The 20,617-nt window shown below is 36.5% G+C and overlaps 1 protein-coding gene across 4 annotated transcripts in view; it reads right to left on the bottom strand.

Moving 5' to 3' along the window:
* The window catches only part of SENP7 (SUMO specific peptidase 7), a 42,430-nt gene that overhangs the window by 17,416 nt on the left and 4,397 nt on the right, over window positions 1-20,617 (bottom strand). For 2 of the 4 annotated variants that reach the window (XM_035540426.2, XM_035540427.2), the window contains exons 4-13: window positions 19,117-19,211; window positions 12,318-12,515; window positions 10,433-10,630; window positions 6,213-6,328; window positions 5,247-5,416; window positions 4,278-4,635; window positions 3,548-3,732; window positions 2,667-2,813; window positions 1,499-1,532; window positions 534-701 (exon numbers count right to left, since the gene is read on the bottom strand). In XM_035540426.2, the coding sequence (XP_035396319.1) occupies window positions 534-701; window positions 1,499-1,532; window positions 2,667-2,813; window positions 3,548-3,732; window positions 4,278-4,635; window positions 5,247-5,416; window positions 6,213-6,328; window positions 10,433-10,630; window positions 12,318-12,515; window positions 19,117-19,211 (1,669 nt within the window). The remainder of the gene's footprint in view (window positions 1-533; window positions 702-1,498; window positions 1,533-2,666; window positions 2,814-3,547; window positions 3,733-4,277; window positions 4,636-5,246; window positions 5,417-6,212; window positions 6,329-10,432; window positions 10,631-12,317; window positions 12,516-19,116; window positions 19,212-20,617) is intronic. The other 2 variants (XM_035540429.2, XM_035540434.2) reach the window with 2 other exon arrangements.

The raw sequence follows: 20,617 nt of genomic DNA, 5'->3' as shown, positions 1-20,617 counted from the left end.
ATACTCAGTTCTTACAGAGCTTTACCCTCAAAAAAACAAATGGAGCTAATCTATCAGAACCTACATGCTAACCATCCCATTTGGTATCTAGTCAAAATTTTCTCCAATAATAATGCGATTGCCTTGGCAGTCTTGTCAAAGAACCAAATCAACACTTATCTGCCATGCCATTCTTCTTGCATATACACTACTCAAGAGTAAGGACACTTATCATATCCCATTTATTTTTGAGAGAGATACTTTTTACACAAGACTAGTTTTTAAAGGCCTTCACACACAAAACTGAACAATGTTGCAAGATCTTTTATTTTATTTATTTATGTAGCAGTGATTTTGAATCACAATATTCTGGGGTTTTTCTTCTAAGATGTCTCGTTATACTCATATTTGGAAAAGCAAAACTGACCAATTTTTGTCTTCAAAAAGCTATAGGTTTTCCTTAATATTCCAGAAGTGCAACTGTAAAATAACCGGGTTACTGCCATGACATGTACTAGACCTTTTCATTGCGTTTAGGGAAATTGATTACTCACATGGTTTGCTGATAACACGCTTTCCCAATTGGGTTTCAATCTTTTCTACATAATCCGCAGACAACCAAAGGAAAATTATTGTTGAACAGCCACCATCACTTCTCCACACGCCAAACCTTCTCAAATCCAGGGTATCCACTGTCAGCTTAATGTTCTTGTTAAGTGCCACTGTAGAAAATAGGATTTAAATTAATTCTCTTTCACTACCGTAGACAATTGAAGTCATGCACGTCATAGTAATTACATACAAAGACTTAAGTACTATCAGAGTGCATTAAAACTGTACTCACATATTTTACTCCTAGCACTATACTAAATGTGTTGAGAATTTAGTACTTAAATCACTTATATCAAACCAGGTAAAACAAGGATACCAAACAGTAACACCAAAAGTTAAACATCTAAATGCAAGATTCTTCATGGAAGAGAAATCTTATTCTTGCTCAGAATAACCACAATTAATACATACAAATTTAACAAATTTGCAAGTCATGAACTTCTATTTTCTTTTGGTCAATCCACCTTAGAAATGCTACGAGATAGTAAACCATACATCACCTTTGGATAACAGACTGAATGCAAATCCATACTTATGTTCCTCTTGGCTTTAGTCAATACATACATTTTTAATAAACCTTAGGGTCTAAAAACCCTAATCTGAAAGGATTAATGTTTCACCTCAAAAACATGATTTGGTACATTAAATACAGTTCAGCACTTAATATATGCATGGATGTACAAGCAAGGCCATTAAAATTAAAAGTTACCTTAAAAATGTAAAAACCTGCTGTTATTAATGCTTACACTATAGACACCAACACTTTCATTTACTGAAAAACATGCATTTTAAAAGTGAATCAGTGTTTCTGTGAAAGTAAGATTATAAACTATTCACAATATAAATATATGTTGAGTTGTACTCTAAAGATATGGTTAAGAGAAGGCTAAATAAAAAATTTTCTTACCTTGAAATGGTATCGTAATATACTTGGTCATAAACTGAAATAAGATTAAAAAGAATATAAATGAGTTTGCTTTTCACAAATTGTTTAAAACAAAGTAAGAATATTTTATTATCTCCACATCTTTCTTTGCTTATAGCCAAATAAACTGAAAACAACAGACCTAATTTGAGACTTAACATTTTCTATTTCACCTAAAACAACACTCCTAAACATGTATTACAGAATCCAAATGACACCGAGAATAAGCAAGAAGTTAGAGTTGCCTACAGACTCCTTCAAAAAAAAAAAAAAAAAAAAAGATGAACACTTAGACAAAAGGAACTTAACTTTTAGGCACTCCATGATAAAGACTGTAACTGTAAGCTGCACTATTTGAACTAATAAATACCATACAAATAGTCGACACTGGACAACGAACTTGGTATTTATACTAAGTTTTGCACTGAAGGCCTCTAAAGTTTCTACTTACACTGCCACTACGTTAAAAAGACTTGTCTAAATAAGGAATGCTTTATGGTCACTTCAACTGAAGGCCGTCACACACACTAACAGGAGAGGTTGCTCTTACCTTACTGCAACATGCACTAAGAATGACCTTTTTTTTCCCCCCAAGGAAAAATTTCACTTTCCACGTAAAAGCATTGATTCTAAACTATTTCAACTGGTCCCTGAAATGTTTTTGGCATATTCATTCAAGAGATTTTCATGAGATGTTTTCATTACTGCATAAGAACTGCTGCACAAAACTGCTGTTTTTTGAAAGCTGAAATTACTATTGCAAGTCAGTATTTCAAAATGTCTAACTATAAACAAAAAAAATATGTATGCTCATACTTTTTTAACTGCAATAAATACAATGAACGTAGTCAAAGACCTGTGGAAACTTCTGGAGCTGATACTGCATTTAAAGTACACCTTCACTTACATTTCTGTACCCTTTTGAGTCACATATTGCCTATGCACTAATGTTTTTAGTATTGTTTTAATGCTCTTTGAAGTTACAAAACAAAGAATTTTCTGTTTAAATGGCAACATCAGTGCATATTAAACATCTCAACTCTGATCACTGTGATTATTTTATTCTAATATTTGTACTATAACCAAATACCATAACCAGAATTTTCATTTTTAAATATTATCAGTATGTCACCATAATACATCAACTTACCCTAGCAGGACCTGTTGATAACCATTTAAATTTCCCAATGTATAGATTATCAAATTCAAAATCTAATCTTGGGTTCATCTGTTCACTAGGTGTGCTTCGAGAAGATAAGCTGATGGGACAACTAACTTCATCCGACTCTGTTAAAAGCTGGAAAAAAGAATATATGGGCATTAAATTAGGCGTTTCCCTTCTGCAGTCTTACAAATTCTGTTTTTAAGAATTTACTCCCAAAGCCAAATTCTGAACTAAAGCCATACATTTTTATCACAGTCATTACTGATAACCTCCTCAAGGGTTGAATCGTATCTTGCTCCGAACCTTCTATTGTCAAGATATAACCCACTTTCTTTACTAATTTACAGCCAAGTTTACAGCCAAGTAAAAACTTGAAAAACAGAGCAACAGAAAACACTCCTCTTCTGATACTGAAGGTACAGGATCCAATTCAATGCTTATGATCAAAATGATGCATCTGTGAGAGGAGGCAACAATGGTCCTCTTGGCCTGTTTCCAGATTAAAGAGATTGCCCAAATCCAGGCCAAACAAGGCAACAAAAAAGCTCATCAAGTCTAAAAAGGGGAAACAACTTTCATGTTAGTTTTAGATTGTAATTCCACTGCTAGTCACACAGGAAAGGAAACTTTAACCTATCCTGTTCTGCTGTCTACACAGATGCTTCAACTTCTCCACACAGCAAAATACAACAGTGGACCAGATAACAGAAGAAACTACCGTGAAATAAATTACTACAGCTACTTCTTGGCTAGGGCTAATCATATCTGCTCTAAGCATTTCACACTTGTCCTAATGTGCAAACAGAAATAAACACTGTAAAAATAAAGGGATGGCATAACAATATGTAGGCCAAAAACTGGACTACCTGCTCTGTGCAACTTTCCACGTTGTCTTCCAATGGCTTTTCTGAGAAAAGGACGTCAGACTCTTGGTCTGTTTCTTTAATATCAGTACTATTACCCTGCAGCAGTTCTGTACATTTTGGTTCAGAAACTCCATCTTCATCATTTGGTTCAGAAGATCCATCTTCATCATCACTAGAAAGGACAACTAAAGAGGAAAAAAAATAGATACATATACTACAAGATGCAGACATGAGAATACTTCTCTCATTGTAGATTTCAGATTAACAAAAACCTCTCTCTCTTACAGATGTAATACCAAAAAACGTTATCCCAGCCAGCCATGGCCTGTGTGCATCAAACTGTATGTAACAAGAAGTACTGTCTTCTATCCTTATTATCACTTCATACCCAAGATTTTCAAAATTATTAAGACTATTAAAAGAGATAAGCCACAATATACCTGCTTCAACAAAGAGAGAATATTTTTCTCAATTTAAACATCATTAAAAGGCACAATCTTTATTTTCCATACCCACAAAGCCAGCTGCAAGATAAGGACTGGAATTTGAAAATCCTGCTCTCTTCCCTCTTTATCAAGCACAATACCATCTGTACTCCAGTAGATTGTACTGGACACAGTCTGTTCTCAGTCTTTTGTTCCATATATTTCAACTAGTCAGTCATGCGTGAGCTCTCCCAGTACCTAAGCGTATCAATAGTAATAGTCAGCAACACAGATACAGTACATACTTGGGTCAACCACAACAACTGGCTGATCACCCCTGGAGATTCTGTTCCGCAGCTTGCTCAGGTACTGTGATGTGTCCGCCTTTAATTTCCTGATGGCACTAATTCGTGTTGAAATCACGTCCTCACTCATGGCAGGAAGCTGTTTCTCTGACATATTTCTGGGAGGAGACTCTGAGCCAGGTTCCACTGCGCAGCTGTGAACAGACTTTAAATGGTTGTGGGTGAAAGTGTCTAATTTATAGTCTCTCTCCAATGTCCGGGCAACACAATCCTGCACCAGGTTAGATCTGTGATCTTGTTCATCCTCACAGGGAGTTCTGCAGCCAGGAGATGGAGTTGAACTCAATCTTTGCTCTTTCTAGAAAATACGTATCAGACAAAAGATATGTATTTATTCCTTGACCTTTCTATGATGGTTCAGATCAGTGATCACTGAGACTTTGCTTTGAGCTACATAAAGTAACTATAGCTGATTCAATAAGCCTTTTTTTTTTTCCCCAAATCTAAAAAACTGATAAAAATAAAACTTTCAGGAAGGGTATGACAGATGGAGGAAGAGGAATTCACGATCCACAAGATTTCAGTAATGCCAGGTATACTTCACAAATTTTGTATAGAAGTTCCCCAATCAGTTTTATACCATCTGTGAAGAAAGCTTTACTTTAGCTAAATAACTTATTTCCAAAATTGTTTTACTCCATGCTCCCGCCTGAAGGAAACACTGTCATTCCTCTCTCTCAACCTTTCTGCTACAACAAGCATATTCTGATACTGCGGACAGATGTACATACTCGCTCCTCTTGATGCATCACTGAACTCAATAGGTGTTACAGTTCTGCTAGATACCCTATTTATCAATACAATTCTTGAATTTTGGATGTTGCTACTGCTACTACAGAAGTGTGCGCAAACGCACAGTGTGGGCACGCATGTATACAAACATATAAATTAAAATTAAATGCAACTTACAGGCTGTAGAAGTAATTTTTCTGGAATGTGTGCATTACAATCATCAGAAATATGGCCACTAAATCTTCTTTTCCTTTTCTCAGAATCCAAACAGCTTGATCCCTTCCAACTAAGAGAAGTACTGTTCGTGTTTCTTCTCCTCTTATCCAGTTCATCACAGTTCTTGTTTTCTGTGTTAAAAAAGAAGTGATTTAACGGGTTACACTTTGTATTTCTTTGTATATACCTTTGTATTTCTTGATATCTGTTATATTTTATATAAAACGCATGGTAGCAGACACCTTCCACGAGAGATAGTTCTTTTCTAATTGCGTGTAGTTGTCAGAATATATTCCCTAAAATAATACGGGAAACGTTATTATCACAAGAATAGATAAGCGTATAACCAAAGTCACTACTCCCAAGTATGAATAAGTGCTCTATATTGCACAGTCTTTCTTTTAGTTTGTTCTGGATGCGACATTCTCCACTTCCTAATCGCATCTGCAAATATTACTTATCAGTATTGAAAAGACTGTATGTTCCCCCTACAGAATCAGCAGACAGCTCATTATTTGCAACAAGAAAAAACAAATAGTCACGTAGCAGAAATTTCAGCGGGGTTCACAAACCATTTCAGTATTCCTAATATATTCAATTCTTGAGATTAAAGAGATATATTTTTATAAAATCAGGATTATAATGATATAGTGAGGCTTCTCTCAGTTTCCTTTTGTTCACAGATCTGACTCATCACAACTTCATTCTTATTTAAAAACATAGCTACCTGATATATTTTACCATACCTGTAAAAGCTTGGTTTTGAGCAAACATATATACTGCAACATATATTAATAATGCAATAATGCAACACCTATTATTTTATTTCTGTGCTCTCCTTGTAACACTAGACTTCAGAAAAAAAAATACATTCTCAGCAATCTCGAACCATCATATTTGAACGCTAGATTATTGTTCATTACAAACCTTTCTTCTGTAGCTCTCGTCTTCTACAGGTGAAGACATTACTTCTTTCTGGTTCCTTAGAAGCTTTGGTCAATTCAGACAGATCATCATCTGTCATTCTTGAGCAACACTCCGACCTGTAAAGAACATTAACCAAGAGTTATCTTTAATTTTGGAAGAATACTTAACAAAAACCTCAACAGAAACAAGAGTTGATTAGACACGTTTCTGCCTCTCAAAAACAGGTGGAGCTCAGCAAATGAAACACAACTATTTCAGTCCCCATTATGAAAACATGCAGATACTCTGACATCACTAATGAAATGGATGTTTATAAAAGACATGAGGAATGAAAATCTGACATGCTTGATCCCAGACACTGAAATATTATTTTGCTGTAAAGCATGACTACCATGAGAACACAGAAGAAAAAAAAAAAAAGAGAACAACAGTCAGCTAATTGTATCCTTGCCTTTGAATGCAGTAGGAATGAGGCAAAGTAGTATATTTGTTATTTAGATTTAGAACTGCTAATAGAATCCACAGGGTAAGTTCCTGCAATGAGAAAAGACTTGAAAACAAAGTTCCTGATCAAAAGAGCCTGAAACAGTAACTCTGAAGGGAGTTGGATAGAGAGGGATCTGAATGAGTAAAAAACGGAAAAGAAATAGACAGGGTTTAGAGTACGGAAAACTAGGAAACCTACACATGTATCTCTGAGCTTGTACTTTCATTCTAAAAATAAGGACATGCAAGAAAGTAATCAGTTGGGGGTATTATTTAGTTTTGATTTTTGTTTTTAATATATTGGAGAATATATACAGGATGCACTGATAGCCTGAACAGTATGACATCCTTACATTTGAGTCTGATGTTGCAAATGTTAACTTCACATTCTCTGCAGGCTAGTTAGAGCTGACAGAAGTCTTACGTAACTGTACTTTGGCTTCCAGTGTATGCATTATGAACATGTAACAAAATATGGTATCATGATATTTTCTCACTGGAACTTAATTACATCCAATATACAAGACTTCTCTTCTGAAAATTTACCAGGAAACTAACTTTCTTGACCTTTGCTTCATTTTCTGTGAGAGTTGGAAGATAAAAAAAAAACAGAAGACTTAAAAGATAAAGCAATTTAGTGCTCCTTTGGAAAATCTGTTCCTTTCCTCCTTTTGTCACTTCACTTAGTACAAAATGATTTTGTTAATCTTTTCATAATGTGCTTAACTTAGAATTTTGCAGTCCAATTTGCAAAGAGCTAACTGCTGATCATATGGGTCCAAACAGCTGAGCTTGAACCTGTAAAGAATGGCATGAACCAAGGGAAAGAACATTCTTTGCCATCTTTAACTGGACAACCAAAATTGTTAGACGCTTTCTGAACAGCTGCCCTATCTTCAGTGCCGTATCCGTAAATTGGAGTTTGACTGCTCTTCAGGAATGCTGTGAAGATAAATAAAGGTTTCCAGAGTGCTCTAATATTAGTGATGAACACTAAATAAACACCATGAAGAAATTACTAATTCTCTTGCCACTCACCAAGAACCACAGATGTGCCCATATCCACAAGAAGTGTGTATGTAGATAAGCTGTATCATTCATTCTATATATTGAACAAGACGGTCTTCCAAAGAGCAGGCAGCTCTAGTTAAGGAATAGCTAGCCTTACTGCAGAAAACTTGATTTTGGAACCCACAACTCTCTCTGTTTAAATGCTTGTATTCAGAACATGTAATCTGACTGCTTTGAATGAAAATACTTAAGTGTTTTTTAGATTTTCTTTGAGACATTTTTGAGACATTTCAACAAAAAATAGGGCACATTTCAATAGGAATGGTTCAGCTAGTGGACTTCCCTGAACATATTTACTGTATATATACAAACTGTGCAGGTTTTATTTTTATTTGCAATCTTCCCAGATAATTCCATTTAAAATGCACCTCTTAACAGGTATACGCATAACCTAAGAAGCTGTGAAAGTATATTCTGAAGTGTTCTCAAGAGCCACAAGAAACAAGTGTAAATTTAGACAGCCCTAAGTTTCTTCACATTTAAGACCCACCTTAAATTCATTATACTGATAGATCAGTGGTGACTTAAACAAATGCATTTCATACTGGGTTGCAGTTAAAAAGCAATGCAAAATCCCCTCTGTAACATCAAAAGCAAGAAAGGAAACGGGGAACTCACAGCAAGCTCTAGCTGATAGAGAACAGTTAACTTACTACCCCCCTGTTTTGATCACACACAATTCTTTTACTTCATTTGTGATTTCCATAGCGTACCAAAGGAACAACGTTCAGTAAAACAGAACCTGCATTCTAGTTACTCTGATGGTACCAGAGAATCTCAACATGGCCAAGGGCATACATATGCGTATCCATTATAAGGGGGGGGAGCTTCAACTGCTCAGAAGAGACTCCAAAAGCAGAATCCATGCCAAGTGCATCCTATGCACAGACAGGAACTACAGAGAGGCGACCAGGATCAAACCGTGTCTTTGTTGGAACAAACCCTAAATTTTCCATTTCCCACAGGATGTGTATCAGAACTTGCACTAATACCCCGGTCACTGGGAAGGTGAAGTGCAAAATCCTCCTCGTGTTCATTCCTGCTAATAACGAGCTTTTTACTTCATGCATTAGAAAAATGCATTTCAGGAATGGAAAGCTAATCCTTCAAGCAACGAACACCACCAAATCTAAAGCAAGTTGAGGAAACCAGCTACTAAAAAAAAAAAATGATTCAGATCCTTTTTACCTAAAAAGAGAAAGTTAACTACAAAAAAATACAGACATTACTTAACCTAAATTAATATAGATCTAGTTCCATACTTTTATTTAAAAAGTCTGAACTTCCTCTACTGGTATGTCGGTAATGGATTTCTGTTACTGGTTTTCCTCTTCACAGGGTTACATGAAGCAGAGTGGTTATCAGCTGTTTCAGTACTGCAGAGTCTGAGCCATTCTTGTGCTTAATATACAACAGCCACCCTACAACTATGAGCTTGAAAAAACATGCAAGATGCTTCCTCAGATGTAGAGGATTACATTAAAAAGTTCGTGTTTTCCTCTCTATGAATGCACTACCTCCCATTGTCCAAAACAATATGAAGAAGAAAAAAATTAGAAGAAAAATATAGATCTTAAAGATTTTGTAGTAAAACAAAACAAAGAAAATCCAATCCAAACTCCCCACCCTTCCTTTAGTCAGGCCAGCTATGAAAAGATATTTCATAGCATCAAATGTAATACTTCTAAAGTGACACTTCATAGACAATCTAACTGTTCTAAATCTCTCATTTAAATTGTAGCTTTGTCAGATTAATTTAAGCAGTAACAGAAAAAGAGAACACAAGTCTCACCAGCTGAGGTTCTCTAACATGTTCATGTATCAGAATGAGGAGTATGACTTATTTTTCTTAAGTTTTTTTAAGATTTCTTTAATCTAGGAACTGTTGATTTTTCCTGCCCCCACCAATTCTTCTTCTCTTCCTTCCTCATCCTATTTTCTTCCCACAGATATCTAGCTATTTGTTCCCGTGGATACTTTGCTGTTAAGCAAAGAGAAGGCCATAAAAGGCAAGAGGAAACAGCTTACTCTGAATTCAACTCCCATCCTGGACTGAAACAAACATTATATAATTCTAATATCTAATTTCTGCTAGTTTTGTGTGTCAAGCATTACTGTGATGTTCAATCAACATAAACACAGGAAGAAAAGAGGAAAAGCAGATGCTAAGCAATGAGTGTGACACACACACAGCCCTTAAACAGTGGTCATCTGTTGATGAGACTTACACCTTTGATGGACTAATAAGAAAAGAAATGAACAAATCACAGAGAGGAGCTTAGCAAAATCCTGTAAGGAAGTTACTTGAAACTATGTTGGAAGACATTAATAGCAACAGGAAAGCAAGACTCGTTCTGGACACAAAACCAACTGAACTATGCTTGAATTACATGGCCATCTTCAAAAATCAAAACCAGCAATCCACTGGAAATGCAGATTCCTCCTCTGAGAGAAGAGTAGCCTATTGATATAATGCACAGCTTGAATCAGAATAAATGCAAAGTTAAAATGGCTTGTCAGAGCCGGGTGTTAGCTTGCACTCGGGAAACTCAACTTCTGCTTCAAGGCAGGAGTATCATAAAAATTGTTCCTGAGCAAATCTTTTCCATTGTGAAGTTATGTCATTTCAGGAAGACCAGTGAAATCAGCACTGAGTAACATACCTTTCAGACAGAAAAGAACTTTCACGAGGAGAACTTAATATTTGACATGTCTGCACGTTGGTAACAGATGATGAAGCTAGTTGACCTGATTGTAATTTGTCAGCATCAGATAAATCAGCATCAATTATTACGTGGCTGTCTATGTATTTTCTTCCAATTCTCGTCCTCAGGACATTCGTCAAGATAACTTGAGGTTGCCTGCCATATATATAACAGTAAATCATAAATACTGCACCAAAATCCAGAGAAAGAAGCTTCATGTTAAATTCATGCTTTTTAGGGGATTGATAATTCCCAACATCATCAAATTTCATTACTCTTTTCTCAATCCTCTAGAAACATAAAACAAAATCCCACTAAGAAATTTATAACCCAAGGTAAGCAGATAAAGCCAAAAAATAAAGGTAAGAATCTGTAAAAGAAAAGGATAGGGAAATAATTTCACCTTAACAAAGTATTATTCACACTACGTTGCCTCTAATACATAATCTAAGTACTGTTTAATAACTCTAAAGCAACTCTAAAACACTTCAACCAATATCTGTATATATTTCTCTGAACTATGGAGCAAACAATCTTGATTTTCCTGTGAACAAGAAGCCTCCAGTAAAACAGAACTCCCTCAAGCTGTTAGTCAACAGATAAAAAGTAGCACATACGCAAAAAGTTAGCATTAGATTTTGTTCCCCCTCCTCAACTTTCAGGGGAGATTCTACAATATAGAAATAGCGAGGCTCAGAAAAACATCTGCAACTGTAAGAGTTGCAAAATAAGCTAGCCAAATAAGCAAAAATAAGCTAGCCAAAAATATGAAGATGTTCACTGGACCACAGATGTGTAAGAGCAGCACAACTTATTTTGCAAAATGCAACTGCAGTCAGCTTGTTGTACAGCTTTTGACTTACTCCCCTCCTCCTTCTCAAACCGGGATTTAAATTCTACCACTTCCACTCTGAGTTATTCTGGATCATGGTGTATTGTCATGTTCTTTTTTACATCTATTACAAACAATGTTGTCTTTTGGGTATCTCCTACATAATTCTCCGCTTCCCTGTATTCATCCACAAAGCACACTCCAGCACAGACTGCGTGATGTCTGGGGAGCACTCAGATCGCCTCCTGCGTTGAGATGCAAATCTATTTTTAATCAGGAGGCTACATTAGGGACAGGCTGTTGCAAATACTCACGGGTGACATGCACTGATTTATCGTTATAAATACAATTTAGAGGAAGTCTGGTACAGAAGAATACCATAGTCTGGATGCAACCTCCAATAAAGGAAGTCCCTAAACTGTTTATCGTCAGAAGCTCAGAGAGAAACACCAGTGAAAAAAGCATTCATTCTAGACGTACATTTCTCTAGGTATCGGCAACTGACCACTGCTTAAGGAAAAAAAGACACTGGACTTGATATGCCTCTCTTCTGCCCCTTTGTGCTTGTTCTCATATTTTCACGTGTAATCTGTTGAACAGTGAAAAATATACTTGACACCTTGCCTGAGAAAGAGGGAAGTTAAATGCAGATGTGCTCTTCTTTTCCCAAGAATTTAAAATACATATATCTTTTTTGAGAGTCTAATGGCTGAATTAATTATTTAATAATTTATTTATTAATTATTAATTATTAATTAATTGGCCTTGTCAGTACAGGACCGCCTATAAACCATCTGATCAGAAATGCCATTACAGTGCACCTGGTACCATCTCTCTCGATAATTATCAACAGGAACCAGGTACAACAGAATTCAACCCAGTCAGATGACAGGAGAATGAGAACAAATTTCATGAACAAGACAGCTGTGATACGATATAGAATAGTTACTCATGAAAAATAACTGCAAGGAAAATTATTTTGTTTAGTGACACAAGGCAAAGAGAACATACCTTTTAGATAGAAAAAGACTTTGGATAGTAGGGTTTAAAATTTGCCATATCTTTAGGCTGGCAACAGATGATGAGGGTGGTTGATTTGAGTTCAGCTTGCCAGCATCAGAAAAAATAGCATCAGTTTTAGGTTGCGCCTGTGTGTATTTTCTTCCTATTTTCGTCCTCAGGACGTTCGTCAAGATAACTTTGGGTTGCCTGCCATGCATATAATAATAAATTAATAATAGGGTGCTGAGAGCTTGTTAAGTCACATGAATTCAACACAGCTTTTCCATGAGTTTCCTGTCCCTGCATCATAATTTATATCTTCATTAGAATTAACTTTACTTTCCTGACAACTTACGAAGCAATTCTCTTTGGAGAAGAGGAATCGTAACATAATCTGTTGATCAACCCATCCTTCCAGCGTTCCTTCTTCTGGTTATCAATGACTAAACACATGCATTCTGTGATTCTGAAGTGGTAAACTTTCAGTACAGGGACATGGAAATTTCAGTGCCTATTTTTTATTGCAAAATGTCAGAAGTAGCATCACCACGGCCTAACAAACTATTCTGAAAGCATATTGGGTATTTTCAGGGAATGAAAACATGCAGTCACATTGTGGCATCTTATTTTAGAACCATAGAGACTGGCTTCCTTATCAACATTTAGAATACAATTCTTGCTAGAAAATATTAAAAAAGATTATAGTCTCACAGTTGTGAAGCTCCAACTGATTACATCTCTTCAATTTCACTAAAGAAATAACAGTGAACTATGAATTACTAAGTTAATGAAGACTCACTATTAAGATTCTTTAAACAAGTAGCCATACTTCTGAGTCTGCTAGGTAGATACTGAAGTCTTGACCTAAAGTATTAGTTCTGCATCAAAGCCAGTAACTTGAACGGCTTTCTTTAAGCTGATAAGCATTATGTACCATAGTTGATTCGTCAGGATTTATCCTAGATTACCAATTTCATTTTCAAACGGGTGAGAGTTGGACTTGTTTTCCCAGGACAGTTGTAAGAGCACATCGAAGCTCAGGCTACTATGATGGTTTTTAAAAGATTACCAAGGTAAGAACTCCTTTCTTGCTTGTGTGTCTAACCTAAGTCACTCACCCTTTAGTGCAGGAATCCTTCTTCCACAGCTACAGAAAGACTTTTACTGTTCACGTAGCTTTTACATGTTACGGCAACATAGCTGAAGCAAATAGCTGCTATTCTTCAGAGGGTTGACAACCGCAGACCTGGTGACATGCTGCATTCAGCTCAAGAGCTCAGTTATTTGGTAGTGGGTACTAAACATATGCTTGCGTGAAAAGCCTTGAAGAACAAGTATGCTTGAGCCTTTAAGAAAATTTCAAACTGCTATGCTAGTGACAGGTGAACAGGGAAGATATTTCAAAATCCTTCTACAGTGTTCTTGCATAAGTTGCTGCACATTGAGATTTCTTTTACATGCTAACTTATTGTGTTAACACAACTTCTTACTGAACTTAAAAAGACAGTAAGGTTTCACTGCACAACTGGGAGAACCTGCATATACACTATGAATGCTTTTCAATTTTAATCAAATCTCTGCATCACTGAATGCCATAGTTTGTGTGCACAATGATCTGCTTTCTCCAAGAACTCTGCCATGCATTTCCTAGACTAGCGGTCTCCAGACTTTTTTGATCATGCACCCCTATCAGTAAAAATACTTTAATCACACAAACAATGTTTATTTAATTATAAATTATACAAACACACTACTAATACATAAGTTAATAAACAAATACTGAAAAAAGGATTAATAATGATAAAAACATTTTATTTCTTATTTATTAATGGTACAAAAATTACTTGTTTCCTGCACACCAATGGGTTGTCTTGCAGATCTCCTGGGGGCGTGCACCCCACTCTGGAGTCCACTGTCCTGCATGACGGACAGTAAACTTAAAGGGTTCCAAATCAAAACTAAGTAACTTAAGCTGAAGTGTAGACACTTTCCTTCATTCTCTGGGCTTTTCTTACAAGTTTCCAAAGGAAAACTAAACAGAAGAGTACTGGTTTTGGTTGGGATAGAGTTGATTTTCTTCAGAGTAGCTCTTGAAGTGCTTTGTTTTGGATTTCTTTTGAAAACTGGTGTTGATAACACACCAATATTTTAGTTGCTGTTAATCTTGTCAAAAAAATAAAAAGCTGATGGATTAAAAAAAAGCACTAAGTTAAAGCACTTTGTTCAGGTTCTTGGTATCAAAGGAGGAAAGTGTTTTGTAAGGGATGAGTCCTAATTACTGCAGGAAAAACAATCCAGGGGTTCTGAAGTAAGAGACGGACTCTTTGATGGCAATGAGAAGTCACACGTACAGAGTCTCTAGACTCATCAAAAGACTGACCTAAGCCACAGGAGTTCTCCAGAATGCTTTAGGCAGAGTCAGCAAAAGGCAGGGAGGCATTTGCTGTTTTATCCACATTTGCATATACCCCGTGACTACTTTTAAGAACCCTTTGCAGAGTCTGAGCATCTGCTTCAAATATTGTAGACCAAAAAAAAAGGTTCGTTCTGTACTTTAAGGATCCAGAGAACTGAGTTTTATTAAACACATACTGAGCCTGCAAAGTAGTCTTGATTTAGCACAGGAAGCAAGAGACTTATCTTCTATGGGAAGTCAGAAGTTCTAGTTTTATTTCTGGGCTTCTCAGATGCTCCGAGTTGATACGTTATCCCTAGTTTACTATGCTGGAAGTGTTTATAGCGACCAGACCTACACATAATTTGATTGTCCAACTGTAAGGTATTCTAGAAATAATGGATGTGAGGAAACACACCCATGTAAGAAATCTGGTAAAACTAAGAATTGAGCCACACAAGAACCTATTAATCTGTTAATAATATTCACAGCTTCTAAAGTAGTTAATTACAGGGATAGAAGTCATCAAGTAACTCATGCAGATTCATCGTCTGAAACTAGAGATTTATCCTTGGGTTTTAACCTCCTCCTTAAAGATAAGGAGGACTTAAACTACTTTAGAGGTCCAGTTACTACACAGCTGCAGCGAAAAGACATCTCATCTTTTGGGGGGTCTCAGAAGAGATGAAACACTGGAAGACTAAGCCAGATACCTTCTTTCTTCCTCCAGGACAACTTGAAACTAAAAATCAAACCTCGAAGTACCTAAACAGTGTCCTTCCTTCAAATACAACAGTTATAGAAGATGGCTTTTGCAAAAGGGTTAAAAGGGTTTTAAAAATCATTACAGTAGAGCACCATGAGACAACATAAATAAGTTATTGTATGGAAGCTTCCATCCTCCTGACTAGAGTAATACTAACAGACTATTTGGCAGAACTATTTTTTTTGTTCAGGTTTCATTGTTTCACCTTGTATAAATAACAGTTTCTTTTCTTAATAAATCTTTTCTTTCTATTTGTCTAAGATGCCATAATTAAATTTTACTAAATTTAGCCTGAGTTCACAAGATAATTAGTCCAGTGGGAACATACATGGTCACAGAGTCTTCGGTTTAATTGTATGATCAGGACCTATAAAGATAACTGAAAAGATTCCAACCCCTAAGGACTTCAACAATATCATAATGACAAAAGAAAACCTACAGCAGGAGGTAAAGCAGTGAGAAGAATTTCCAGTGCAACTGGACTTCATTACCTATAACTTGTTCTGCTATCTTGGAAGCTTAAATCTGACATCCTTTACTCATATTTCTATCAGGTTAGATCCTCACAGGCTCCAGGTCCCTTAGCAATTTGGTTTAGTGATTAAGAACTGAATTAGCAATGTTTGCCACTCCCTTGATTTAAATGGGCTTTATATATTTTAGTAAAAATATCTTCTCAAAAATGATCTTACAATTTGAAGTATACACTCATCTAGGCAACTACCTTTGCACCGGAAACCTGCCTGGTAAGGAAAAAAGCCTCCAACAAATAACATGGAAGAAAAAGGTATATATTTGGCTATCTGTAAAGGTGACAGCATCAAACTAAGGCATCACTTCCTACATGGAATCAGTTTCTGACTGAAGATATTCACATGAACTATCTGTTATGACCTATCTTCAGAGCTGTACAGTGCTTGCAGCTCTCAATGGCTTCCCTTTTTAAAAGGGAACCTGGCACCTGGTGGTATTTCTTGAAAAATCATGTAACGAAGAGTAAGCGTAAAAGAAATGCAAGAAAAACACCTACATTTATGCCAAAATGCATCTCTGCTATGAGGACTGGGACACAGATACCTAAATCACCTGTTAAATTGTCCACAGAGTGTAGCGAGCAAGTCATGCAAAAGAAATTCCAAAAAAAAAACCTGATGCAAAGCAGGAAAAAAGCAAGCAAAGTATGCACCAAAACCAATTCCTGCTGACAGAAAGCAACCTGCACAACACTAAGACTGGAGGCATCTTGGTGAAGGAAAACCAAAACAGTATTTTTGTTTCTACGGCAAACACCCACCTTATTTATGCCCTCTTCTCCACTTCCACACGCTATTAAAGGTAATGAAAACATACTTAAAATCGTAGGGGTGGAAAAGAAAGAAATATGCAATGTGAAAAATGCTGTTAGCTGCTCCTCTTGAGTCTTAAATCACTTCACGGGCAGAAGTATTATGCTAACTTACAAAGTGCAGGACCGAAATAATTCATATCAATTGGCAGAAAATGGCTGACCTCTACTGCACACGAGAATCAGACCTCCTAGATGCAGCTCCTTTCTCAATGACTGTATTTGGGTACAAATCAGTGTCACAACCCTTGGCTCCCATTTGTTCAAATTTATATTACAGTGTGATCAAAACCAGACCTAGAAGCTACTGACTTCTCTTGGAGTAAATTAATTATGGCTTACACAACCATCTTCAATGCCTGTATTCTTCTACCAGTAAACCCAAATTTTGTAAAAATAATTATTTTAATAGTGAGATCCCATGTGCCATGCCAGGGTCCCCTCTCAGGTCATGTAATAGCTGAATACTTATCCTGGGCTCACAGAATAAGGCCACTGATAGACTTGCTATATATTCAACTACGTTTTTGCAGTATGTACACAGCCCAGATGGTTCTTGGCTCTTCAAAGCCCAAATGAATAAAATGATGCACAATCAATATTGGGAAACTCTCATTGTCACATTCATTGATGATACCACATGGAATAGAAGACCTCTTTATGTTGTCCTCATCTTCCTACTCCAAGACCTTGCCCTTTCATCAATTCATTACAAGTCAATGTTTTAATGGCAAACATCCCAGCTAGCCTCACCACTTTGCTGGACCAGGAAGTTATTACCACCTGGATGTGTGCATCAGGGCAAGGGGAAGCACTGTGTAATGACTGTCTCAGGGTAGTACTCGATTCAGTTGTGACGTATTGCAATTAATGCTTAAAATTCTGAGCTGAAAGAATCACATCTTAAGTATTTCTCCCACCTTCCCCCTGAAAAAAAATTAACAGACCACGACTAGAAGCTTGAATTTCAAAACAACTATTTTGTTGTTGTTGGATTTTGTTTGGTTTTTATTTCCCTCTTAGAGAATACAGGAGTAATACAGCTGAGGTAAGTGGATGTCCCTAAGCTTTGTTTCCAGTCAGTGACAGTTACCCCTGGAACAATGTCATCCCCTTCCTCAACAATAAAAAAGCTTCATAAGTGGGATAAAAAACATCAATTGACCAATAAATATCATGCCTAGCTTTCTGCAAAAACACTAATTGGACTATATGTATTTAACAAACCGTCCTAATCTGTTTTTGACACAATCATGAGAACATATAAGAGATCACCATGGTATGAGAGGGACTACGGAACTAACATGCCTTGACAGCCTGTCCAGAGATCACAAACAACTCGCCTCAGAGTCACTTTCCACAAGGCCCTGAGCAGATATTCAAATGTAAGCAGCCATGTTTTATGACCACTTTCAACCATCATGGTCCTTCCACTCAGCAGGAGGGACAGAAGCAATAAGTTACTACATTTTGTAATCCAGAACTTTAATTAAACCATGAGCAAATGTGGGTTTGTGCTAACACATTCATTTAGTCACTTCTGACTAAAAAAAGTGGCAGTAACAATGCTTAGGCAACACTTTAGATGAAATATGCCTCCCTAAGTATTTGGTATTAGCTACCATTAATTAAGATTATACTTAAAAAAAAAAAAAAGAGAGGAGCTAAGAGTTTGTCTTTAAGACTTATTTCCTGGTTTCAGAGTAAATACGAGTGTGACAAAACACCTACTGTCACTATGCATTCTCATTCTCGTGATCTTTGTTTCTAACAGCCTCTCCTGACAATAAATCATTTATGACCAAGTTAAATTCCAGTCAGAAAACAGGGCAGAGAATGGGGCAAAAATCATGCAATTATTTCCATGATTTATGGAACAATAGTTGCTTCATTAAGATAAATAAAATTAACTCTTTCATGAACTCACTATGCTTCCTAGCTACTGTCAGTGAATCTATTTCTCAATTTTCATTTCCATTTGTCTACAGTGACTGTAAAGCTTCAGAGTTTTCTTGGACACCTTTCAAGACTGTAAGCAGGTCAACAAACCGTAATTCCAGTCAGTGTTCCATTCTCATTCTGATGTTGCAGCCTTGTGCTGAAGCAAAAAAAAAGTATTGTTGCTTCATAATTCAGTGTCATTAAGTCACTGAAACATTATATTCTCTGAAGATGGGCTACCAGCCTGAAAACCATCTCCACATGACCCAATTAACTAGAGACCAAAAATACCTGTATTCAAGGAAGATTATGAATTTCAGAAAATACAAACAGAATAACTAATTTTGAAATGGCTTCTTACCCAATGGATTCTTCATCATTAGAGCTGCATCTGTCACAGTCCCTTTGCCTTTTTCCTTTTGCATAAGTCCCTCTGTTGCTGGCACTTAATCTCCACTGAAATAAAACAAAGTTGGAAAGTTCTAACAGACCCAAGTGTCATAACGGACATTACGCCTGAAAAATGAACAATGCCAGACATTGAAACAAGTCAACTGATCAGATAGAGCAGAGATGCAAAGAACACATACAGCAACTTTGTAACATATGAATTTATTTACTATAAAGAATTTGTGTATTGCCCGATCTTGCTGGGAACTTGCTCTTTTTTCCTCCAGAATTAATACAGGACAATTCAATTACTTCCCTATTTAAAGGAGCACTATCCCAAAAAGAAATATTAAGCTTGTTCCACATAGTCGCAGTTAAGCGAGATAACCAATATTTAAACTCTGTGAATTTAACCAAGTGACATTCCACTCACAGATGCATAATTCTGATCAGGAATTAGGTGAAGGTCTGGTATTTGCACAGTGTGGCAAACACAAGACCTGCCCTTCCCCAGGTCATCTTGCCTTACCAGAATGTATTTATAATTCCAAATTAAATCAATGAAGCCCCACAACACACTCATTTCTGCAGTTCCAGAAAACTCTCTACTCTATCCTCATATTTTTCATATAAAAAGATAAACCAAACTGAGGTTTGAAAATGATGCCAGTCAGGCTTAAAGCAGACCAAGTTATCTTCATTTCTGTTTGAGTGTGGTGTGAAAGATTCATGCCCACACATATTTTGCATGCCTTAGAGAATTCTCAAAGATGAGTACCAAATCGTACTTTTTCCTTAGCAAACTGACTGTAATGGAAAAAAAAAACTCCGTTTTACAACAACTGGAAGCAAGAAGGTGCTTTTCCCTCCTTCTGCCTCCAAACATCATGTAGCTCACTAATCAGTGCTCTGAGGTGAGCATGTGAGAAACCTATATGCTCAAAATCAATGACAGCTACACGACATTTTTTCTAATGACGTTGAGCCAACTGTTAATGCTAAATACAGCTTGGATAGATGTTTGGTCCTGTGTATAGAAAAATGATTTAATTACGGTATCTCATGAGTTCTCTGTTTTTAAAGAGAATATAAAAAGACTCATTTACAGCATATGAAGACCTCTACTGCATGGAAAAATCTGAAATATGTAGACAGGTAAGAAAAACAAGAAATAAGACAGTATACAGGAAATAAATGATTTTTCAATTCACCCAGTCCAATCACTGTTTTTGTAGAAGCAGAGAGAAAGACAGGAAGAATTCTATACTGGTGCTATCTGGCTCTGCCTAAGACGCTGCTGCTTGTAACTCCAGGGTACGACTTCCTGCTTCAAAGCCCTACTACAACTGCATGCTCTGCTTGCTTTATCAGTACAGAACATAACGGGGCCTACCATGAGAACTGGGTCACATTACCAGCACTCCTGTAAGTTACTAGAACTCCCAACATTCTTTACCAGGTTTTTACAACTT

Source organism: Cygnus atratus, chromosome 1 (genome assembly GCF_013377495.2).
Source record: "Cygnus atratus isolate AKBS03 ecotype Queensland, Australia chromosome 1, CAtr_DNAZoo_HiC_assembly, whole genome shotgun sequence".
NCBI classification, from domain to species: Eukaryota; Metazoa; Chordata; class Aves; order Anseriformes; family Anatidae; genus Cygnus; species Cygnus atratus.
This window is presented reverse-complemented; position numbering and strand designations above follow the sequence as displayed.